A 26183-nucleotide genomic window follows, 5' to 3' on the forward strand; every position below is an offset into this window, starting at 1 on the left:
AATCTGCCAGTGGAACAAGATTTTTTTTGCTTGTAATAAGAAGATAAATCTTGTCCCACTGGTAGATTTTTCTACTTATTTCCAGTGAAAATGTACTTGAAACTAGTGAAAATTGTCAAATAAGTTCTTTTTCTGGTGTTATTTTTCTGGTGATGACTCTAAATGTTGAAATAGCAGTAAAACCACATTCATTGATGAAATGACATAAGGGATGGAAAGGAGGGATGGCAGTTTTACAGGGGGGATGATTTGGACCGTTTTTATTTCAGGGGGGATGATTTGGACCGTTTTTGTTTCAGGGGGGATGATTTGGACCGTTTTTATTTCAGGGGGGATGCCATCCCCCCTCAACTCCAGTACTGTCTGGTTCCCACCAATGAAAGGTTAAACCCGAGTCAGTTTTAGTTCCCACCACCAGAGGGCGCTGATAGACGGCTTGTTCAATGTCTCCCTACTGCTATGTAACAAGATGCACTTTAAAAAAAAAAAAAGATACAAATAAGTAAACACACTGCAAAGTCAAGTTGTGTACATTGTCTTATTATACCTAAGTTGTTCAAATGTTTGTTCGTGTCTTGATCCCAACAGTTTATGTACTTATGTCATGTTTTCTTACGTGTCCTAACTCGGACTAACTCTTCCAGCGGAGGGATGTGTCTCGCTCCGTCGGCTCTTCCGCGGAGGGACACGTGTATAAAAGCAGAACATGGAACTTTGTTTCTGTATTGTTTCTGTCGACAGCTGTGGATTTAGTCACGAAATAGCGCAGAACAGCGATTAAAGACCCCCCTTCTAATCAGCAAGTTAGTGCGCCGTCATATGCGTTGGAAGACAGAAACAGAAGGCTCTACCGAGACTTGTCCAGCCACCGGAGTGTTATTATTCCCACGGATGCTCGCGGGGAGAAACGACAGTTTCACAACAACAACAAGGAACCGACGTGTTTTCGGGACTCAAACGTCTTGTCGAAGATGACAGATAATCTGGACTAACGTCTTCAGATGAACAGATTATTCACAGGGTTGACATTTTTTGACCATGCATCCGTATGATGTTTTAGGCTGACGGTGTTCTGCCGATTTCTGCTGCTTCCACTGTGCGACTGTGCGCATGCGCAGAACCAGAAAGTAGCTATTTCCCGACGGGGAGCGAGAGTCGGCAGAACACCGGCTGCATCATGTAGACAGGCCGTCCGCTCGGCTGGACAGGGCAGGAAAAGTGTGTTACTGAGCCTCCGTGGGATGTATGCAAGGCTGGGTGTCAGCTGGATGTCAGACCGATGCAGTTTAGCCCAGGATCGGTGCTAGATTCCCCTCAATGCCGTTTGATCCGAGTCAATTCCCAAACATCCCACCTTGGAGGGGGGACGTGAACGCACCATGTCCTGGCTGCATCTCTTATTTATTCCATAAGGTGCATCATGAAATAATCCTGCAGGGAGAGAAACGACATTAGGACTGAGGGGATTGTTTCTGTGTGAAGAGGAGCCACACCGAGGCGTCTCCAGCAGGGACCAGGGACCGACCAGGGACCGACCAGGACCCGGCCGGACCGTCGCCCCCGGCGGCCACAGCCATGGAAGCCGTGGGGGATTTTGAGTACAGCAGGAAAGACCTGGTCGGACATGGAGCTTTTGCTGTGGTGTTCAGAGGAAGACACAGGAAGGTAAATATGCACAGATTACCCACCGGGTTCCCTTTGCAAAAAGAGGGCAAGGAGCAGCTTAATCTGCAGATCTGGGTCAGTCAGCAGAGAGAGAGAGAGCAGCTCTGCTGCAGCAAGTGCTGGCTTCTTCCACCACATTATTCTGTATCTTCTCATGCACTGATGTCATGTGGGAGAGCTGGCCTGGCAGCGGATCTGTACTGTAATTACATCAGACTGATGATAGTTGAATAAGTGTATTTGAGTCTAGTTCATTCATGAAAAGGATGACTCCGGGAACAGTGAATGACTTACTGATGTACTGATGCAGGAGAGAGGGATGGGCCCAGGTCTTTATTTGATTTTTATCTTTTAACCTTTTTCAGAATACAATATTTTCCTATTCAAGAGCTTCACAGGGGTCATTCATGCTGAAGCACATAATTATGCCCGAAAATTGAACTAATCCCTTAAAACTGAGCAGTTTGTGGGTTTTTTTGGACCGAGGGAAGCTGTGATCGTGGGCTTGTTTATGTTAGTTAGTTAGTTAGTTAGTTAGTTAGTTAGTTAGTTAGTTAGTTAGTTAATATTTATTTCGGTCAATCACAAACATAAAAATCAACAAACAAGATAACACAGGTTTTTCCCTGGTCAACATTGTGATTATTTTGACCGAAAAGGTCTGGGCTTGAAGAATAAAGCTTATCTTGCCCACCTTTTAACAGAATAGAATATACAAAAAGAAAAAAATGAAGTATCATGAGGCTACACATAATAATAATAATAACAATAATGACGATGATGATAATAATAATAATAGTAATAGTAATGATTATAATAATAATGATAGCTCTGAAAACAGAAAGTGAAAAGGAAACCGACAAAACCAATTTAAGTTGTCATTTTATTTCATGCATGTGTGCATTCTTCTTTGTTTGCTTATTGTGCTCCTATATATGTGTCCATTAGCTTTGCTTTGAATAATATCTTGTATGCTGTTATTGAGTTTGCTATGTGACATAATGCAGGAGATGACGTCACGCTGCCCCTGTTGTTGTGAATGTAACATGAATTCCTTCAATGGAAGCTTAGCAGAATCTCTCCATGCTTCCTGCTGGAGCACAGGCAGGGCAGCTGCTGCGTCTACACACAGATCAATGTATAGCTCCAAGCCTGGGATGAGTTCAGGCCTGGGACAACCTGCTTTTCGTGGAAGCTGCTGTGCATGCGTGTGTGCACCAGCATCCATTCACCGCTCACGTGTCTGTCTGTTAAACCAAAACAGACCTGGCGTGTTATCTGTTTGTTTGCTGGATAAGTGTCTGCCGTCTGTGGAGCCTATTTATAGGATTTTTTTCCACTGCTGATGAACAGGAATGTCAAAGCCACCTGCATGCAGCGTGGAGTTGTTCAACTCCAAGACGTCACGCCGTATATCGCTCATGTCATTTTAAGTTATTAAGAGAGTGTTCATGTAAAAATAGTCTAACTATGTATGTATGTATGTATGTATGTATGTATGTATGTATGTATGTATGTATTAGGGATGGGCGGTATGGACTAAAAAATGTATCACGATAATTTCTGGCATTTATCCCAATAACGATAAAAATGACGATTAAAAAAAAATACCAATTCAACTCCACCTTTGTAACTATAAATCTATCACCACATTCAGTCTTTGGAGCCCCCAAAACACTGCTCTAAAAGAATACTAAATGCTACTAAAATACACCAATTAAATTGAATTAATAAAAACCAATTAAATGAGTACACCTGTACTGCAAAACTGTAATGACTCAAATGAAACAAGTTTGAAATGTAAGAACAGATTCAACATTTATTCAAACTGTATGGCTTAAACAGTGGGATAACAGTGCAAACAGCAAAAGTACCATTGTCCTTCAAGTTCTCTTAGCTTATAAAATCACAAAGTAGAAAAAAATACAACCTGATAAATAAAGAAACAGGACAAATAAATAAAAGTTCACTGAAAATTAAATCCTATCAGTGATGACCTCTTCTAATATAAATAAAATGTGCAAATTAACCTGTGGTTGGAACATGCCACAAATTAGATACTATTGCAATTTATTTTCCTAATAGTCAAACGTTATATCAAAATGTAACAACCATTTCCTTCTGTTGGGTAACAAAATAGTGCAAAAGACAACACGATGAAGAAAAAAAATATATAGCCATCCTTTGCACTCACTGTTATTTTGCAGACTCTGCACACACATAATAGATTAAGTTTTCTCCTCGTCTCTCCTTTTTAAATCCAAACCAGTTCCAGATAACGGAGCTGGAGCCTCGTTTAACAACGAGCTCCTCACTCTCAGATCCGCCTTCCGCCGTGTTTGTTAAGCCTGATTTATGGTTCTGCGTTACACCAACGCAGAGCCTGCGCCGTAGGGTACGCAGCGACACGCACTGTACGCTGCGCGTCGCTGCGTACCCTACGGCGTAGGCTCAATATTATTTGGTATTTCTCAGACAGATTTATAGAAATGCTTTACACTCAAATCTTGCAAAGCTATTCTCCCCTTCTTGGAGGTTTGGGATATGGTTTAAGCCTTATAGTATTTTATAATAATACATTTTTAATGATACTTTTAATCACTCCATCCACTTTATTATATAACTTTATTTTCCCTGCCCAACAGTGGATTTCAGACTTGTTCAGCACAGAAATGATCATTTGCTGACAGTTTAATCGATGACCACATGAGTTGCTAAATACTAAATCAGAATCTTCTTTTCATCCGAACAATTTATAGTAAAGATGCGTACACTGATGTGCAAAGGTTGGTACCATCTCTTTGAATCCTATGTTTTAATTGTGAGGAAAATCATTTATTTGTAGAAAATCTTAGGATAAGGCAAATAGAATATATCAGGTGAACAACATGATATAACATATATCTCCAGTCGTCACTCCTCCACCACCGTGCTTCACAATGAGTGAGGGGTTTCTGCCTAAATGCTGCGTTTGGTTTTCTTCAGACGTTGTGTTGGGCATTAAGACGATCTTGTCTGTCTGAAGGAACATCGTTCCAGACGTCTTGTGCTTCGTTCAAATGGAGATTTGTCACACTTGCTTCTGCCTCTGTGTCATTTTAGACAGATGAGGCTTTGTCCTTCTTGTAATTGTGCTATGATGGACTTTTAACATTTGACCTGATATGTAGCCCTGTTTTTCTATTTCTATTTGTATTCATTGTTTCTTTGAGCGTACCATCACCTGTCAGTGGGGTAACTTTGCTGGGACATTCCGTCCCGGGAAGACTGGCAGCTGTCTTGAATGTTTTCCACTTGCGAATAATCTTTCTCAGTGTAAAACACCAAACTCCTGTTGTTTGGAAATGGCTGGAATAACCTTTTTGTAGATTAATGTGCAGCAACAATTGTTGTTCCCTCTTGGTGTTATGTTAAACACACACCTGAATGCTCCAGACCAGCAAGTTGCTGAAACATTGGCTTTTCTTTGCATTTTCTTTCTTCTTAAATAAATTATGACAGGTTAAAACTGTTATAGGATATATTACCTTAATACTGAGACTAGTTGAAATCTGCTGATAATTGTTACGATTATGATTTTACACTAACAAACAAAAACCAGAATAGAAAACTGAAACAACGAATGCTTAAAGGGGACCTATTATGAAAAACAGGTTTTTTCTTGCTTTAACATATATACAGTGGTCTCCCCTCAGAAACTCAGAGAAGGTGGAAACAACGAAATTCTGCCCGGATGAGCCGTCCAGTGTGATGTGGATCTACGAGCCAATAAGATTCTGCTCCCGTCGTTACGGAACCAAAATGCGAATTACATCGGTTGGCCTCCGATGCGTAAAATAGGGCTGAACGATTAATTGCATTTGCGATAGTACCGCGATGTGATAGAACGAGATTTTCTAACCGCAAAGGCTGCGATTTGACCAGTCACGTGATCTGGTCACGTTGCCGGCAGGGAAAAAAAGTCAACAGTGCTGCGTGTCCCTGTGTAACCTAAATCTACCATGGCCTCAGTGTTAGGGCTCAGCCAGGCAGGGCTTTATAAATATATGGGCTTTATAAAAGTATTAAATATATGAGCGCGGAGTCGGCGTGGCGAGGAGCTGCGCGCGGCGCGGAACACGAGCCGGGCGGACAGTGGAGTCGCGCTGTGAAGCCTGAATTATGGTTCCGCGTTACACCGGGTACGGGTACGCCGTAGGCTACGCGGTACGCGCACCGTACTGTGTGCATACGGCGTATCCTACGGCGTAGGCTCTGCGTTGGTGTAACGCGGAACCATAAATCAGCCTTAAACCACACCTGCAGCTCATCATCTCATCAGGAGGTTAAACAGCGGCTGCCAGTTGTTCATTACTGGTTCTTTTTGTTAACTCTGAGCTTTGTTGGTTTGTTTGTTAGTTTGCTGGTGGTTTTTTTTCTCTCTGTGATTTTTAAGTTATTTGTGAAGAAGTTCTGAGTTTCCTGTGAGGAAGGTTTTTTTGTTCCCTGTGGGAGTTCTGTGTTTTTCTATTAAACTACGCCTCGTTTTGGCTAAACTTTAACACGGTTTGGTGTCGTGTGATTGGGTTCAGAGAGAACGACCCATAACACTCGTGTGTACAGACGTGTGTAGACGTGTTAAAGAGGTAAAGCCACAGATTTGTTTTCTTTATTGTTGTAATCTGTGCTTTAAATAAATCTGACATTGTTTATTATAAAACAGACTGATTTATTGCTTGTGTAGTTGAAAAATACATAAGAACAGGATCTTGAAAAAATAATCGCATATTAAATCGCAATTGCAATATTGAGGAAAAAAATCGCAATTAGATTATTTTCAAAAAACGTTCAGACCTAGCGTAAAACCACGCCCACAACGCCGGCCGGAGCTTCCTCCATTTTTTCGTAGCGGTGTATCACGTCATTCAGGCAGCCAATCAGCACAGAGCCTCATTATCATAGCCCTGCCGAGTCTGAATCCTGCATAGATAATGAGGTTAGAGAATGGGAAGATAACGACATGGATCAGAGGCTGAATTCCTAATTTATTTAGCACAAACAATTAAAAGCCTGTTTAAAATAGGTATTAGATGCCATAATAGGTCCCCTTTAAAGGAGCAGGTTCCACCTTTTGCACATGCCTGTAAAGTGCATGTCTCCTTGGATGACAGCGTTGTCTCGCTCAGTCACCGAACGTCACAGTCTTGTTAATTACAGTGCAGTCAGCTGTGACTCGTAACTCAGTGTGGTTCCATGCACATCTAAATCAAGCTATTGGCAACATTCTAGCTAAGGATTAAATTGGAGGTTCAAATAAATCCAAATACACATATTCGAGAAGGCAATCGATTATTGAGTGAGGTGTGTTCGACTCTGCGACGCTAGGTGGTGCCACACACACTTTTTGGACACCAACATATGAAAATATGGACGCTAACGATGCAGCAGCTCTGTAAATGTCGTATATACTAAGTGGTCATGTTGTAGGTGAGATGCACAGTCTCCCTCTTCTTCTGTTACCGTGTTGTTGTGAAGCCGTTGTTAATCCTGCTCCCGCAGCTCGGGGGGGTCCTGGGCTGGTCAGTAGCTCGGCTCACGTGGGTTGGTATACATGCCGTGTTAAGCTGGGCATACACTGTGCGATATTTTAAATCGTTTGATTCAGCCCCATCTCAAACTGCACGACTAGATCGTTCTGAGTTCAAAAGTTCACAGCCCACGATTTATTGTCTCACACTGAACGACCCAATGCTCTGATGAGACCCGTCTGCTCACACTATACGTTCGTAATCCTCACGTCTGCTCACACTATACGTTCGTAATCCTCACGTCTGCTCACACTATACGTTCGTAATCCTCACGTCTGCTCACACTATACGTTCGTAATCCTCACGTCTGCTCACACTATACGATCATAATCCTCACGTCTGCTCACACTATAAGATCATAATCCTCACGTCGGACTAGAACTGCAATGTCAAAAAGAAGTAGAAGAGGAGAGGAGGAACCCCGAAGTGGGAGACACCGAAGATGCTCAGCAAAAACAAACGCGCTGCCTTAAGCCTGAATTATGGTTCAATTCAATTTTATTTGTATAGCGTCTAATACAACAGATGTTGTCTCTAGACGCTTTCCAGAGACCCAGAGCATGACCCCTGAGCAATTATTACATAAACAATGGCAGGTAAAAACTCCCATAGTGGGAGGAAAGCCTTAAGCCAAGGAAAAACTCCCCTTTAGGAGGGAAGAAACCTGGACAAGGACCTGGATCATAAGGGGGGACCCTCCTGCCGAAGGCCAGACTGGGGGTTCGGGGACGTCAGCAGCAGTGGTTCCGCGTTAAATCGCCGCCGTACCCTACGCCGTAGGCTCTGCGTTGGTGTAACACGGAAGCATAAATCAGACTTTAGCAACTTGTGCCATTCTGTGTGGAGATTAATGAAAAAAAGATTAGACAACGTTGTGATTGGACAAGGAATTGGCTGGGCAGACGTGGGAAATGCAGTCTCTTTTCTGCTATTAAAACATGATTTGTAATGTGAATTTGCAACACTTTAAACTACAAATAATAGTTTTTGACTTGACATCAGAGATTGCGCCTGCTCTCTGTTAAAGGAAGAGTCCAGTCGGGTCGTAGCTGCTTCAACTGTGATTCCTTCACGAGGAGCGACCAGGATTTCAAACACGTTTTGATTTTCTTGCGAGCACACGATTGGTGATCGGGAGCTTGTCGTGAGGTGTTAATCTCTCGTCGTGAGGTGTTAATCTCTCGTCGTGAGGTGTTAATCTCTCGTCGTGAGGTGTTAATCTCTCGTCGTGAGGTGTTACTCTCTCGTCGTGAGGTGTTACTCTCTCGTCGTGAGGTGTTACTCTCTCGTCGTGAGGTGTTACTCTCTCGTCGTGAGGTGTTACTCTCTCGTCGTGAGGTGTTAATCTCTCGTCGTGAGGTGTTAATCTCTCGTCGTGAGGTGTTAATCTCTCGTCGTGAGGTGTTAATCTCTCGTCGTGAGGTGTTAATCTCTCGTCGTGAGGTGTTACTCTCTCGTCGTGAGGTGTTACTCTCTCGTCGTGAGGTGTTACTCTCTCGTCGTGAGGTGTTACTCTCTCGTCGTGAGGTGTTACTCTCTCGTGAGGCACGACCAATGATTGAGTCGAAATCTGACCCGATCCAAAAAATAGTCGCACGACTGGAAAATTGGTTCAAAACTAGCCGACAATCACACAGTGTCTGCCCGGCTTTAGTGGCCAGCTGAGCTGGTTGTTTTGGAGATCCATGTTCCAGGTTACCACAGACCTTGGAGTGTGTAAGGCTAATTGCCCCACACTTGTGATTGCCACTTTTACCTGGGTTGCCACACAGAGAGCAAGGAGGGAGAGCAGATTAAGTAAGTCTGGGCCGTCCAAAGCCACGGCCCCCACAAACTTTGGGGAATGCGCATTTGCAGGAGTCGAGTTTTCCAGGACATTTTGGACAGCACATTTTCAACAAAACTACCCCATGTTTCATTTCTCATTCACCTGTAAGCAAGGCCAGTTTTAGGGGGGGGGCAGGGGTGGGCTGTGCCCACCCAAACGTGTGTCCTGCCCACCCAATCAAAGTTATGGGGATCCTTTATTTTTTTTTATAATTTTATTTTTTTATAAATATAAAAACATATCACAGAATATGTGTAACGTTTCCGATTGGGTGGGCACTGCGCATCATTTTTAGACGCAACAATGAACGCATACCGCCGAAGTCCCAGGAAAATGAGCACAACAGAGAAGTTCAGAACAGCACACAGAGCACACACTGAAGGCTGATTTGTGGTTCCGCATTACACCAACGCAGAATGGTGCGCGTTGCGGCGTACCCTACGCCGTAGGCTACGCCGTAGGCTACGCCGTACCCTACGGCGTAGCTGTGCCTCCAGAGCCTGCACAGCAGCGCACCGCCACGGGCGCTCTCCGCCCTCGCCGGGATGGAGACACCTCCATCCCCACGGACCCCCATACTGTTTTTGGCTGCGTTTACTGCGCCATTCTTCAGAAAACGTGACTCGAGTGTTTGAAGTTTTCAGGCAAGATTTTCGACGTGACGAGTGCGCGCATGGGACGGAGGGGGGCGTGGGCGGGACTTAAAAATTAAGGCATCTGATTGGTTCTTTCCCCCCTGACAATCCTCTGGTCCTCTGACCAATCCGTGCCACTCGGTGCGCAAAAAACAGATTGGTCAGAGTTTTTACAGGATTAAAGCTGTCAGAGAGGTCGGATGTTTTTCTTTCCTTTTTCTGAACACATTATTCACTGGCTACTCTCAGGATGGAAGGACCATTTCACCCAGTACAACAATAAATGTTTTTGAATACGATTACAGACTATACCTTTTAAGGGACTGTGTAATAAAGTGTGGGTTTTAAAGTAAAATGTGTAAACTTAAGATATTTTATGTGTGCAACTGTTGATATTTTGTTATGTTTTCAGTTTCATGGTGCTCGACGATGGAATAAAAAAAATTTGTACCGGTTGAACTCTACGCTGTATCATTGATGCCAAGGGCTGTTACATGCTGGAATAACTCTGATTAGGAGCATTATCTGGCACTAAAAGTTCCATCTCAAGAGCTTCAGTTTGACCCAGCTAAGGTGTATTCATGGCTTTTAAAAATTTGAAATCGGTCAGGTTAGGGCAACAATTCTACTTTCTGTTAGTGCATGTAGTGCACATCTTCACCCTTCAGTGATGCATGATGGGCCATTGAGTCCCTATACCCCCTCCGTCTTTGCATTTGCAGTGTTGGCAGCCCGGTCACGCTTGGGTGGCCAGGCAGTCGGAGAGCTGGAGAGGGATACAGTTCAGTTCTCAGGGCTTTGCTGCACAATGCACAGCAACTCACGTCACTCTTATCCACTCTCACTCAGCTGCTGGATCCTTTATCTGGCCCGAGGCAGACTGCACCCGCAGAATAAGAACATCTCCTATTGACCTAGTTTAATTTGGAAACATCCCTTTTTATCCACAGACCTGCATTTGGCTAACTTCTTGTCTGTCTTCTACGCTGATTTTATTCGTCCACGCCATGTGTGTGTATTTCTCAAAGGTGTGGACATGGTCAGATGCTTCCCTGGGTTTATTTTGCCATGAATGTGTGTTTTTGGGTGCAGGACATGCTCTTAGATCCTCACAGTTCATGTGGGTTCCAGAAGTCAATATATACACTTTCCCCATGTGGAAGCCGGATCTTAGTTATGTAAGGGTCCCTTTCCTCTGTGGCTCTAGAGGAAGTCGGCTGGCACTCGGTCTGGCTGTCATCTGAGCCCTTCGTCATTCAGTGTGTCATTCAGCTCAGGAGGAAGGCTTAGCTGTTAGAAAGCCAACTCACCTGATTCTAAAATTTCCTTCGCCATTTGAGCCAGGCGCTACGCAGCAGCGCTGACGGTGCACTTCAGGCCAAAAGGGCTTAGCTTTTTGCACTCGCACGTACAGTCAAATGTATCAAGAAAAAAATCATATGAATTCTTGCAATTAACTTCCTGATTTCAGATAAAATTATCTTTATTTAATTTATTCAAGGCAGGGGCCTTTCTGTGTGGAGTTTGCATGTTCTCCCCGTGCTTGCGTGGGTTCTCTCCGGGTACTCTGGCTTCCTCCCACAGTCCAAAAACATGCATGTTAGGTTAATTGGTGATTCTAAATTGCCCGTAGGTGTGAGCATGAGTGTGGTTGTGAGCATGGTTTGTGTGTTTCTATGTGGCCCTGTGATGGACTGGTGACCTGTCCAGGGTGTAACCCCTGCCTCTCACCTGAAATGAGCTGGGATAGGCTCCAGCAGACCCCCGTGACCCTGAAAAGGATAAAGCGGGTATAGATAATGGATGGATAGATAATGGATAATTTATTCAACACAAGTGACAAACGCAATGTACTTAAAGCTAGGGTCTACGAGTTTACATCTGTACATTTTTATCAAAATCATTTATAAGGTTGTTATGGCCCAATAGTGTTACCTATGAAATATGATTAGCAAAAAGAACTAAAAGAAAATATTTCTTCTATCTGCTGTAATCCTGCAAAGAAGTCGACCAATAGGCGCCATTCGGCCCGAACGGCGCCTATTGGTCAATCTGCTTGAATGTCAGTGATTGGACAGTCCTCACCTACTCCCCGCCTCCCAAAGTACGGCAACACCAAGGACACACACGGCTCCGCGTTGTATTTGTTTTCCAATGGACTTTTATAGTGACTTTGTTTTTGGTCCTGCTGGCTCCCGTACCAGAGGGGGAGCTTCATGTAAGGCAGAGCACAGGGGGGAGGGAGTTTTTGTGGGGAGTAGGTGTCTCTTTTTTTTAAAAACTCAAGATCGTAGACCCTAGCTTTAAGCTGCTAAAATGAAACGGTAATTTTTCCTGATTTAATTGATTATTAACCATCAATGGCACTGGAGGAAAAGATAAGGAAGTGGCTCTATAGTCTCATTTCTTGTGAGTCGATAGTTTCAAAAGCTGGAGTTTAATTAATGAAATAGGTTTGGATGTGTGTTGCAGAGTTTATTTTTTATTTTATTTAACCTTTATTTAACCAGGCAAGCAATTTAAGAACAAATTTCTTATTTACAAGTGCAGCCTAGGGGGGTAAGGGGAGGGAGCTAAGATGAAAAAAAAAAAACATATAAATACACAAAAATACATTAAAACACAATACAAAAGATAAAACAATTAATCAAGCAAAACAGTCAGTATGCATGAAAGAGGACTAAAGGCAAGTGCAGGAGTCGGTTGTACTTGATAAAAGATGACGTTTGAAGGTGGAGATGGAAGTGAGAACAGAAAGTTTAAGGGTTTTTTGTAGGGTGTTCCAATCAGAGGCTGCAGCGAACCGGAAGGCATTGCGCCCAAAGATGGTGCGGACTTTGGGGATGGAGAGATTGATGAAGGCGCTGGACCTTAGAGTGCGGGCAGGTTGTGAGAGGTGCAGAAGAGAGGAGGGGTAGGGAGGAGTAATGCCGAGGATAGATTTGTAGATGAGCAAAAACCAGTGATGGAGCCGTCTGGTGTGAAGGGAGGTCCAGTCTACCAGGTTATAGAGGTCGCAGTGGTGAGTGGTGAAAAGGAGCCCCAGTTGCAAAACGGATGGCGGAATGATGGAGTGGGTCCAGTTTACTGAGAGTAGAGTCAGGTGCGATTCTATAGATGGTGTCACCGTAGTCGAAAATGGGCAGAATGGTCATTTTGACGAGTGTGTGTTTGGCTGCACGGGTGAAGGAGGCCTTGTTCCAGTAGAGAAAGCTCAGACGAGCTATGACTTTTGACTGTAGGTGTTTGATGTGGGTGGAGAAAGAAAGGGATGAGTCCAACCAGAGGCCAAGGTATTTGTAACAAGATACGAACTCTAGTTCAGAGCCGTCGGCGCAGAACAATTTAGGAACAGTGGTGGGAGTGTGTTTCCGGTCAAAGACAATGCATTTTGTTTTTTTGGTGTTGAGGAGGAGCTGGAGACTGTGGAAGTGCTGTTCAACGGAAGTGAGGCTGTGTTGTAGTGTGGCTGCAGCGGACTGGAGGGACGGGCCCTCAGAATAAAGGATGGTGTCATCGGCATAAAGATGGATTTTTGAGTTGCCGGCAAACCTGGTTGTGTCATTGATGTAGATGGAAAATAATGTTGGGCCTAGAATAGAACCCTGAGGCACCCCTTTGGTGATGGTGAGATGGGCTGATATGAAGTTTTCCATGATGAAGAGTTCCATCGATTGATTAAAGATACTGAAACATTTTAATACAACACAATTAAGACCTGCACTAGGCTGGATGGAGGTAGAAAAACCAACTGAGTGTTTACACATCTATCAGTTTATCTTCTGAGGGAAACGGTTTAGGACTGTGGACTAGGAATGGGTGATATTTTACCGTTCACGATATACCGTCAAAAAAATTCCCCACTGTAAGAATTTGTCATCTCGCGGTAAAAATGATAAATTCCCGTTGATGAGGTTTTTGTGTAACAAACATGGCGGAAGGCGGATCTGAGAGCGAGGAGCTCGTTGTTAATCGAGGCTCCAGCTCCGTTATCTGGAACAGGTTTGGATTTAAAAAGAGACGAGGAGCAAACATCATCTATTATGTGCAGAGTCTGCAAAAACAGAAGGAAATGGTTGTTACATTTTGATATAACGTTTGACTATTACGAAAGAAAATTGCAATAGTATCTAATTTGTGGCATGTTCCAACCACAGGTTAATTTACACATTTTATTTATATTAGAAGAGGTCATCACTGATAGGATTTTATTTTCAGTGAACTTTTATTTATTTGTCCTGTTTCTTTATTTATCAGGTTGTATTTTTTTCTACTTTGTGATTTTATGAGCTAAGAAAACTTGAAGGACAATGGTACTTTTGCTGTTTGCACTGTTATCCCACTGTTTAAGCCATACAGTTTGAATAAATGTTGAATCTGTTCTTACATTTCAAACTTGTTTCATTTGAGTCATTACAGTTTTGCAGTACAGGTGTACTAATTTAATTGGTTTTTATTAATTCAATTTAATTGGTGTATTTTAGTAGTATTTAGTATCTTTTAGAGCAGTGTTTTGGGGGCTCCAAAGACTGAATGTGGTGATAGATTTATAGTTAAAAAGATGGAGTTGAATTGGTATTTTTTTTGTGGAGAGATGGAGAGAACCAGAACCTTTTCATATGCTTTTTGCCTTCAATATGAAACAAAGAATACCAATTTTATGAACTTAAAAAATGCATGAGGAGCAATAAATATCAGAAGCTGTTTATTTATACACACGTGTGACCAAGGTGTTGGAGGAAGTTAGGAATTGCAATTAAACAGGGATGAGCGGCAACACCAAGATATAAAACGTCACGCTTTTACTAGAACTTCATGAATAAATTGTATTTTAACCACTTTTCTCTGTTGTCCCGTTCTCTTTGCTGTGAAGAAAACCGACTGGGAAGTGGCCATTAAGAGCATTAATAAGAAGAACCTGTCCAAGTCCCAAATCCTCCTTGGCAAGGAAATCAAAATCCTTAAGGTGAGCATGTGGACTAATTGCCTGTCTCGTATCTTCTCAGTGTTCTTACAGAATGATCTGACGCTGAGCTTATTTGAGCTTGCAGCTTTGACATGATGGGCCTAAAAGCCCTTAAGGAAATGTCGGTGATGAATTGCATCAGCAGCTTCAGCTAGGTTGATGAGTTAATGTTCCCACTGACACATCCTGTTCTTTCTGTTGTCTTTACTCAGGAACTGCAGCATGAAAACATTGTGGCTCTTTATGATGTGCAGGTAAGTTTGAAAACATTTCTATCCTGAAGTGTTGCTAATCTCTTTGCAATTCCAGTGCAAATGTGCATCTCTATCAACTATTTGTTTACTCAATACTCTTAGTACTTAGACTGCACAGACTTGTCTGTTCCAGTGTCTGACTGATGAAATAAAATCAAGTCTGTTTTGGTCCACGTTCAGTGACAGTTTGGTAGTTGTCATGTAAATGTGGATTAAATCCACTTTGTGGAGGTTCCATGTAGCTCAGCTACTGGCAGCTGGTCCAGGTTCAGATCCTGGTCTGTTGCTGCAGGCCACTCCTTTCTCTGTGCCCCTGTTTCTGATAACTGATGGGGGCATTTAAAAGCTCCATTAATCCTTTAGATCAGTGGTCCCCAACCCCCGGGCCATGGCCCGGTACCGGTTCCTGGGTCATTTGGTACCGGGCCGCACAGGCAGAAAAAATAATTTCTGTAGCCCCGACTGATGATGGTTGACTCTCAAACTGATGGTTCACAATGTTTTTATTCCTTGGATCATAAATGAATCATAAATCAGGCCTACCGTTAACCACAATACATGAGTAACCATGGCAACCAAACTCAAGCTGGACATAAATACAGCATAAAATTTGCAAAGAAAACAAATTCTTATCAGCAGGTGCTTTTTGTGTCAGTTAGGCTCCACTTTAGCATTCCTGACACTAGTTTAGCGCCGTCTGAAGCGCCGGATGTTTACAAGTTCTCGGCGAGACGCCTTCAAAATAAAAGCGCTAAATATAGGTCTCCTTAATATATAACAAATAAAATAAAAGCCTGGCTTTAAATAACGTTAATGAGAAAACAAACATAAAAACACATTTATAGGAATACTCATGTTAAAAGGTAATTTACAATTTCCATTATTTTATTTTTTCGAAAATGATGTTTTATTATTATTATTCATTATTATTATTATTATTATTATTATTACTATAGAGAAAATCCCACAGTTTTTAATGCCGATCTTGTCATTTTATTTAGTTTTTATCAGCTACACCTTTAGATTGGGCTGTGAAAATATTGTCAGACATTAAACCGGTCTGCGGTTCAGAAAAGGTTGGGGACCACTGCTTTAGATTCCCTCTGCTTGTGTAAGGTGGTGTTTCACACAGTTAAAGGCATTCTATGCAACAAATTCCTGATCCCTGATCAGCTAGCAAGATTTGAAAGAGGCACCTCTAAGCCCCCCCCATTCGGTCCGAATGATACGGATTGGTCCAGGTCCAGGAAGGGAAAGAACCAATCAGATGTCTTCATTTTAAACCACGCTCCCCCGCCCTGTCCCATGCGCGCACTCGCTTCCAGCAGCCCGACGTGTTCACTTCCCACGGGTCCTCCTGGGCTCACAGTGTCCCAGTGTAACCCCCTCCCTCCCTTCTGCCACGGACCCCAGTATATAGATATTATGTACCGGTAGTTATTTCCAGAGCGGGTCGGTCCCGCTGTGTGTGACCGGGGAGCGGGAGCGTAGACGCCGTAGGCTACGGCGTAGCCGTGGCTTTAGAGCCTGCTTTAGAGCCTGCAGCGCACCGCAGCGCTGCCGTGCCGTGCTTTTGGGCATGATGCACGTTTGGGTGGGCACTTGGGTGGGCACAGCCCCCCCCCTGCCCCCCCTAAAACCGGCCTCGCTTACAGGTGAATGAGACATGGGGTAGTTTTGCTGTAAATGTGCTGTCCAAAATGTTTAATAATCGTATGCGCGTTCGTGTTTGTGGGGGCGTGGCTTTGGACGGAGCGCTCGTGGGTGGGGGCGGGGGGGGGGCGGGGCTTAGAGGAAGCGCCACTTTCAAATCTTGCTAGCTCTAGGAAGTTGCATAGAATAACTTTAAAGGAGCTTGAGGCTCCTATTAAGAAATTAGACTCTCTAGCGCCACCCTTCACCACGACGGTCGTTGGGGGTACTGCAGCCAACAGTGAAGCCGGCACGGGAGAACGGGGAGAACGCACATGCAGCGTCATGTGACGTCACATCCGCAGCCCAGCGCGGGAAATTCGGGACCGAATTGCAGCACATTTTGCAGCACACAGCCTGTTCAAGGCAAAGGAGAGATACACTAGAGGACTCATTCTTTTGGGTTTGGAACGCTTCATCTGACATTATTACTAGAAAACTTAAAATGTATACTGATTTTTTTCATAAATCCTGCCACAATCCGGCCTCAAGCTCCTTTTAAAGCTTAGTTTAGTATGGTGCATGCCTGCCTGTCTGTCTGGGGTTTTCCTGCAGACTGGTTCAAGGCTTCAGGCCTGGAAGGTCATGCCGTCCGTGGACTGGTCTAACAAGGTCTTAAGGCTGAAATATGCTTCTGCGTCAAACCAACGCAGAGCACACGCCGCAGCCGTGACGCCGTGCTGAACCCTTCGGACTTCTCCGTCTCTCCATTTGGTCGCGGTGCAGTACCCCCCACGGCCACTAGTTAGCAATCTTTTTCTGAATGGTTTATCCGACTTTTTCCGGTCACAGTAAATCAAAGAAATAAGGACAACTATTGTGCAAAAAACAAAAACAAAAAAAATCACACATAAACAAAGAAAAGAGCCCTGGAAGTTCACTACTGATTCAAACCGTAAACTGGAAATGCGTTGCTCCCAAGTGAACCAATCACAGCCCTCTCGGTCTGCATGTGGTCTGCGTCTCCTCGACGCGTAGTTACAATTTTCGGGAGGTGCACGTCAGTGACGCCGCAGGTGACGGCGTGTCGTCTGCGTCGATCCAAACCACACGCCGTAGGCACGGCGCCATTTTAACGCAGAAGCATAATTCGGCCTATACTCTGCATTCAGACACTTGACGATTTAGAAAAAGGGACTATTGAAATCATCATGTTACTGCAGGTGAAATATAAGACTTTATTTTTGGGGCTTGACATTGATTACTGGATGTGCTGTTGCAGATCAGCAGTGTCATTCATTTCCTTCCCAATAAAGGTCAGTGGTGATGGTGTGAGAGATCGCGTCAGGTGGGACTGCTCGCTCATGGCAGTTCTGATACGGTTGTTTGTTGGTTGGTGTTTTTGTCAGTATTTAGCTCATTATTAAATGCAATCACACACTCACTTTGGAAACAATAGAGGGTCTGCATCGACGTCACATTCCCACTGGACCTCCCCCCCCCCCCCCCCCCCCCTTAGTCACACTGAGTGGTAAAAACAGCTGCTACTAGTGGAGAAGACGGGATAACAGACGATTATCGGCTTAAATTAGCGTCAGTTGGACTTGACAGTGACCCATACAGTTACCCCAAGAACCGGTGGTCCATGGACATTAATATTTGGTACAGTTACCCCAAGAACCAGTGGTCCATGGACATTAATATTTGGTACAGTTACCAAGAACCAGTGTTCCATGGACATTAATATTTGGTACAGTTACCAAGAACCAGTGGTCCATGGATATTAATATTTGGTACAGTTACACCAAGAACCAGTGGTCCATGGACATTAATATTTGGTACAGTTACCAAGAACCAGTGGTCCATGGACATTAATATTTGGTACAGTTACCCCAAGAACCAGTGGTCCATGGACATTAATATTTGGTACAGTTACCAAGAACCAGTGGTCCATGGACATTAATATTTGGTACAGTTTCCCCAAGAACCAGTGGTCCATGGACATTAATATTTGGTACAGTTACCAAGAACCAGTGGTCCATGGACATTAATATTTGGTACAGTTTCCCCAAGAACCAGTGGTCCATGGACATTAATATTTGGTACATTTACCCCAAGATCCAGTGGTCCATGGACATTAATATTTGGAACAGTTTCCAAGATCCAGTGGTCCATGGACATTAATATTTGGTACAGTTACCAAGAACCAGTGGTCCATGGACATTAATATTTGGTACAGTTACCAAGAACCAGTGGTCCATGGACATTAATATTTGGCCACGAATCCAGTTTCCTGATATTTAGTTAATTTCTACGCCGGGGAAATACACGAAGCAAAGCTTGAAGGCTTACAAAAGTCTTGACGCTTGGTCCGACTTCAAAGCAGGATTTGTTGTAGAAATTAAAATGATGAGGACACCGAACTTTATGATTTGACCGTTTAACGTTAGCTACCCAAAAATCCAACATTACCTGATACAAAATGGTAACCGCAAATCCACGTTTCGGTGCCTGGAATCCAGTTGTTTCTGTGAATTGCAGCGATCCATTTGTCTCTGTTAAGCTTATTTTTCGTCAGTCTGTAAAACGATAACTCTGATTTCTTGCTAAATCTATGAGTACAGTCGATCGCACAACAGCTCTTTCCCATTTTAGATGTTTTCCAGTTGCTCAAACTGAAATTTTACGCTGCCACTCAGTCTTTCTGACACTCAGTCTTTCTGACACTCAGTCTTTCTGACACTCAGTGGGCGAAACACACTGTGACTGTGACGACATGAACATTCCCTCTATATTATTATTGTTGTATCTGTAGGAGATGTTTTTATTTTCCTCGTTCGCGTTTTTATTTTTCTTCCGATGAAATGAGGGCCTTTTTTCTCCCTAAACGTGCCCCAAAAGTCACCAAATTTTGTGATAAGCCAGGCCTGGTGAAAAATTGGATATTTCATGGTTTGCATTAATGGGCGTGGCAAAATGGCTCAACAGCGCCCCCTAGAAAACTTTGTGCCTCAAGCCCAACAATATGGTTTGACGTACATCCACGAAAATCGGTACACACCTGTATCATGTCGCAACTTAAAGAAAAGTCTCTTGGCGCCATGGCCGAAACCCAACAGGAAGTCGGACATTTTTAATTAATCGTGTAATTTTGGCGCAATTTATGCCATCCCTTCGGCAGTTAATACGGCCTGAACCGTAACGTGCACCCAGGTGTGTTATACATCAAAATATGCTCTTGATCCTGCGACGACGCGCATTACTTTTCTCAGTCAAAAGCGTTACCGTGGCGACGATAGACGCCAAAAAGCGCGCCAACCCTTCATCTGATTGGTCCATATTTGATAGTTCCTACTTTCTGCAATAACTTTTGAATGGTTTGACATAAAGACTCGTGGGTGGTGTCATCGGACTCTGTATTGAGTCCTCAACCATAATTGTTGCAAATTAGCCCCGCCCCTTCTTCTGAAAGTTGTGTTGTAAACTGCATGTATTTCTAATCCATGCTCTGTTGTTGGACTCTTTGATGATTTAGTTTTGACCAAAGGCCAGTTTTCAAAGATCTTTGCGTAAATACTAAACATGCTACAGCGTTGTGGGGTGTATATTTGTAAAATCTCGTGAAATGAAACATGGCACAGCTGATGTTATTGTTGTTATTTACTCCTTTGTTTTCACCGTTGTTAGACTGAGTCAATCTTTGTATGACAGATGCCAGCTCTGGCTCTGCAGGCTTTTTCAGGCCTCCTTTCTTGGATTTTCTTTCTCATTCTTCTCTTTTATTTCTTCCATTCCAGAAGTCCAGGATACTGTAGTAAACTGTAATGGTATCAGTGTTAGATATCCCAGGTAACACTGCAGGGCGAGCTCCGTTGTTATTTTCTTTAGCACAGTCAAACACCAAAGTGGTGCGATTAAAATGCAGTGAGATAAGATCGGTCTTATCAGGGATCTGCGTGTAAGTTTGTTGTTGGGTTTTTTCCCCCTGATAGGAAATGGACAGCATGTTCATAATCTGATACTATGACCCCAAAAAGCAGTTATTTTTGACCTGTGTACTGTAAATTATGACTTAAACTACTGCCGTTTCATAAAAGGCGGTGACTCAGGGATAGTTTGACCTTTTTTTAAATAATCACAACTAGTTTAGTCTGCTAATCACCGTAAGAGTTTTAAAAGCTTTTTTTCCCTTCTTATTTGTCCTTTTCTAGCTGATGGATATTTGGATGAGAGCAGACGGAGGCAGTCAGCACTTACAGATGCACTGATTGTTTTTATTTACTGGACTGTTCACATTTTCTTAAACAAATGATCTGCAGATACCGTCTTTGGTGTGTTTATCCCATGTACTTTACTAGTTTTATTTTTAGCCTCCCGGCTGTAATGACCCAACACATCGCATGGATCCCATTCCTAGTCTTTGAGAAGTGCACAGGCGGGACTTTTGCAAAACGTCAAAGGAAAGCAGCTTGTCAAAAGCGGAGCTTGGCACAACAGAAACAAAACGATGCCCCCAAAGCAAGTGTGTTATCCCGTTAAAGTGGACATTGTTATACATCGCTGACTTTGATAAACAAGAGGAAATATATCTCTGTTGTTCCCCATTAAAAACCACGGAGGAGAAGCTGCTGGTGAACGTGGCAGGTTTTCCACTTCTGTACGGAGGAATTTTAGTGCCATTTCTATCTTCATTTACCCCCACGACCACACACGTTACTTAAAGCAGCACAATGTAACTTTCAGCTTTAGTTGAGTTTGGCGGCTCCTTTGGACAAAAGCGGTAGTGCTTTACCAGAAAGAACACTACATTTCCCATGAGCACCAGCGCGTACTGCCGGAAAACTCCTGTCCCCGTCGCTGCATTTGTTTTGATAGTGAATGAGAGACGGGACCGACTTTCAAAACTACTTTTCTGTTTCACCAAGTGAACAGACGGAACGCAAAAAAAAAGATGTTAAACTGCTGGAAAGGAACTGGAATTTACTGGGATACCTTAAACAAGGAAGCCAGGGAGCGGTATATGGAGAAAATAATGATTTATTAACGGTTTAGATCCATATGAAATCCCTATCAAAGAGTGGAGCTCCGATGAGGATTTACTGCCGCAGTTCTGCACAACCCACATCTCCGGCTACCTTGTTTAGGAGTGTTTGGCAGCTGCTTTGGTTGTTGCTTTGGTTTGACTCGCCACATGTTTCAATAAATTAGTATAATAGTACAACATACAGTACATGTTTTGTATCACTCTTACTTCTCTTTTCTTTTTTTTTTATTGCTATATTATGCTGAAGAGGCTCCGAGGCGTGAGCAATATTTTTGTTTTCCTCGTGAGATTATTTTTTTCCTCTGCAGCTACAAAAAGAGTTAATATTTTTTCCTCAACGAACTAGTTTTATCTGAAGATTGGGGTTAATCGAGAGCTGGCCAGCAACTGCGTTTAGCTGGAGAAGTGGGGAATAAAACCCGTATGAATGATCCGACCCCGGTCTGTGTGAGTGTTTGTTTGTGGTTTACTGTGGAAGGTGTTTGGTCGTTACAGCCGCGATCCAAGCGAGCTGACGACTCTTTCACTCTTTTACTCTGTTATATCAGATACTTGGCCTCCGTGGTTCTGCCTCCGAGCAGGAAAGCGGTGAAAAGTTAAACCATTAGCGATCTTTTCCCCACGTCTGTTGTGTGGAGCTGCTGCAGCCACAACACAGCAACGGGTTACCAGCTTCTGCTGAGCTCTGCGCTCCACGCCCCCGCCCATTTTCGTCTCGACTACGAATCGGGAAGGAGGGGGAAGTGACGTATGCCGTAAAGCAGTCAAAGCCGTAAAAATGTGTAGTTTTTTAGTGTGGCAGGGTTCCTACCATGCTCCTCACAGTTACATTGTGCCAGTGAAGGCGATACAGACCCCTCAGACCATGACAGAGGTTCATTAAACCTGTTGGAAGTTGATGTACCATCACAATGACTCTGGAAATATGATATTAAGCTGGAAAAGTTACAAAGTGCTGCTTTAAGACACAGTATAAAGAGGAATAAATGCTGACGTGATTAAAGAAGGGTTTTATTTTTTTCTGGTAAGCATTTGTAAAGGGGTTACTTGATTACCTGGTTAACATGCATTACAACACAGCAAGGTCAAAGTCACCCTGCTCGTCGGCCTTGTCCTGACATTCTAAAGTGCACACCTTTTTATGAAATGATGCTGATGCACTCGTAGTAACTGCTGCCATGAACTTCAGGAGGATACACAGCCTCAGCTGCTGTGGTACCTTTTAAAATATGGAACAAGTGTTTGTCCAAAGCATTGTTGTTGTTGCCCTGCATGTTGTCTAGCCTTGCATGTTATACCTGTTACTATGACGACGACGAGGCAATGAGGGTGAAAAAACGTCCCCATCAAAGACGCTTTCCGGTGACTGACATCATGATGCACCTAGTGACCAGAAACAGACTCCATGTTGATGTATTTATTCAAGCGCTTTAAAGGAGAGGCAGTGACTGCGTTTCCATCAGTCAATAACCCTTTTAAAACCAGAATATTGGCAATAACCCGAATTTGCACGGCCATGTAAACACCAATAACCCCTTTTGAATAACCAGAATTTGCTCATATTCAGGTTTTTAAAAACCCGAATATGACCCCTGGGTTACTCCTTTTAAAACCTGAATATTGGGTCATGTAAACGCCAAACGGAATATCCCCATCAAACGGAACAGGAATTTGTTTTCTGCACATGTTCTGTTCACAAGGAATCCTGGTCTTTTGAGTCACGGAAGTTCTTATAAACACGGAGAAACACAAGACCAGGAGGAGACTAATCACTTCATAAATGTAATGAAGGATATGAACATTTCTGCATTTGTAGACGGTAGAAAGTACCGGGATAGAAGATTTACAAGAAGGTGGGAGAAAAGTTGCACGAAGCAGCATTTGTTTTGAATTTGGATACAGGAAGAAGAAGCAGAAATGACGGGAATTGCGTCATCACGTTCTCTGTGCGTCGCTGGTTTGATCCAGATATCCTGAATGATTAATTACCATGTAAACGGAATATTCCGAATGTTTCAGTAACCGGAATATTAGCAATAACCCCAATTTTGACTGCATGTAAACGTAATCAGTGAGAGATCTGGGCTGTGCATGGAAGTAAACACTGACCACATGATTTGTTGAGTATTCGTTGGTCAGAGCGACTGCTGAAAATCAGTTGTAAAGCATGATCAGCAGCTGGTGAGTTGGTGAGTCTAGCGAGGATCCCGTTGTGGTTTCTGCGTTTATTCCAGTCAGACGTGCAGCCCACACAGAGGACTAACCAGGGACCAGCAGACTTCACAAATACACGGATCTGGACCTGCTCATTGTTCAGGAAGAAAAAAAAACATCTTCAAATTCTACAATTATGGAAATAATCTCAGTTATGTTGTGGATTTGACATGATGAAAGTAAAATAAACTTTTTATGTTTATAAAATAAGGTCTGCTGACTAAAACCACTGAGGCATTTGGACTCTCAACAGATTCTTGTTTGGGTTTGTCACATGTGAACACCGGTTCTGAGGAACATAAATATATGGAGGGCGTGAGATGTGGGTTAGGAGGTGCAGCTGTTTTCTGCCAGTCAGAAGGTCAGTGGTCGCTGGTTTGATTCCTGCTCTTGCACTCTCCTTGGGGCGAGAGTTTGTGGAAGGAGAGGAGAAGCAGCTGGAGGGATGCAGAGCTCCGGTGACGCTCCCAGCACCGTCACTGCAGACAGGGAGAGGAAATATGTCACACATGGAATTACTGACACATATACAGGACTGTCTCAGCAAATTAGAATATTGTGATAAAGTCCTTTATTTTCTGTAATGCAAAAATGTCATACATTCCGGATTCATTAAAAATCAACTGAAATATTGCAAGCCTTTTATTATTTTAATATTGCTGATTAGGGTTTACAGTTTAAGATTAAGATTCCCAGAATATTCAAATTTTTTTAGATAGGATATTTGAGTTTTCTTAAGCTGTAAGCCATGATCAGCAATATTAAAATAATAAAAGGCTTTCAATATTTCAGTTGATTTGTAATGAATCCAGAATGTATGACATTTTTGCATTACAGAAAATAAAGGACTATCACAATATTCTAATTTGCTGAGACAGTCCTGTATATAAAAATAAGAAGTTCTTGGATACTTTTGACACATGATTATAGGGATTTTGGAGCAAAGTGAGCTTCCCTAGAAAACGTGCATGGGTGTATATTCCCTCACAGAGCTGTGCTTTTCAGGCATTGAGCCAGGTGGACTGACCTCACAGCAGAACGGCGTTGCTGCACCGGCGCACGTGAACGTGTTCTCAGTCACATGCAGCGTAACATGAGCTCACTGTGCAATAAGCTAAATCACAACATCCGTGCGAGCACGCTCAGATGACTCCAGGACACGCGGGTCACTGCTGAGGTGTCTGGACTCGTCCGCTCGTGTGTTTTTTTTTTTGTACTGGGTGTGAAGTTATTGGGGTGTTTTGTTAGACGGCCGTGTGCAGTTGACCTGCCTGGAAAACAGTAAACGTCTCTGGCCGTTTACTGTCTGTGAGTGATGCTGACCCTTTATCCCTGACAGTCATCTGCTGCTTCTACTCAAACCTGGATCCTGCTTGCGTGACACGGACCCGCTGGGTCTCTGCTCACTCCTAATCTGCTCCTTTCCCATTACACACAAACATGCACACACACACGCTCTATTATCTCCACCCTCTGCAGTTTTGCTCTGACCCATCCCCCATGCGGTTGCATAACCATCCAGTCCCAGAGTTGAGGCGTGACGCAGCGCCGGAGCAGCCGGAGCAGCCAACCAGACGCTCTGTTGTTGTGGCTCACATTAACTCCTGGCAGGCCACAGTGTTTGTGCATTTTTCAGTTTGTGGCCCTTTTTTTTTTTTTTTTTTTTTTTAAATGAGCTCAGTTTCAGAACCAGAAGGAACAACATACAGTTGTGTGAAAAAGTATTTGCCCCCTTCTTGATTTCTGATTTTTTTTTGCATGTTTGTCGCACTTAAATGTTTCAGATCAAACAGATTTAAATATTAGAAGAAGATAACACAAGTAAAGACAAAATGCAGTTTTTAAATGAAGGTTTTTATTATTAAAAAAAAATCTAAACCTACATGGCCCTGTGTGAAAAAGTGATTGCCCTCTAGACCTAATAACTGGTTGTTCCACCCTCAGCAGCAACAACTGCAATCAAGCGTTTGCCATAACTGGCAATGAGTCTTTTACAGGCTGTAGAGGAATTCTGGCCCACTCATCTTTGCAGAATTGTTGTAATTCAGCCACATTGGAGTGTTCTGGAGCAGGAACCTCCTTTTTAAGGTCATGCCTCAGCATCTCAATGGGATTCAGGTTGGGACTTTGACTAGGCCACTCCAAAGTCTTCATTTAGTTTTTCTTAAGCCATTCAGAGCTGGACTTGCTGGTGTGTTTATGATCATTGTCCTGCTGCAGAACCCAAGTGGCTTCAGCTTGAGGTCACCAACAGATGGCTGGACATTCTCCTTCAGGATGTTTTGGTAGACGGCAGAATTCATGGTTCCATTTACCACAGCAAGTCTTCCAGGTCCTGAAGCAGCAGAACAGCCCAGACCATCACACTACCACCACCA

General features: G+C 43.3%; 1 protein-coding gene across 2 annotated transcripts in view; it reads left to right on the forward strand.

The window, feature by feature from the left end:
* Window positions 1-715: 715 nt before the first annotated feature.
* Window positions 716-26183, forward strand: part of ulk2 (unc-51 like autophagy activating kinase 2) — a 69020-nt gene continuing 43552 nt past the window's right edge. For both annotated transcript variants that reach the window (XM_061718671.1, XM_061718672.1), the window contains exons 1-3: window positions 716-1665; window positions 14569-14661; window positions 14874-14915. In XM_061718671.1, the coding sequence (XP_061574655.1) occupies window positions 1576-1665; window positions 14569-14661; window positions 14874-14915 (225 nt within the window). In that variant the 5' untranslated portion in view covers window positions 716-1575. The remainder of the gene's footprint in view (window positions 1666-14568; window positions 14662-14873; window positions 14916-26183) is intronic.

Source organism: Cololabis saira, chromosome 4, assembly GCF_033807715.1.
Source record: "Cololabis saira isolate AMF1-May2022 chromosome 4, fColSai1.1, whole genome shotgun sequence".
NCBI lineage: Eukaryota > Metazoa > Chordata > Actinopteri > Beloniformes > Belonidae > Cololabis > Cololabis saira.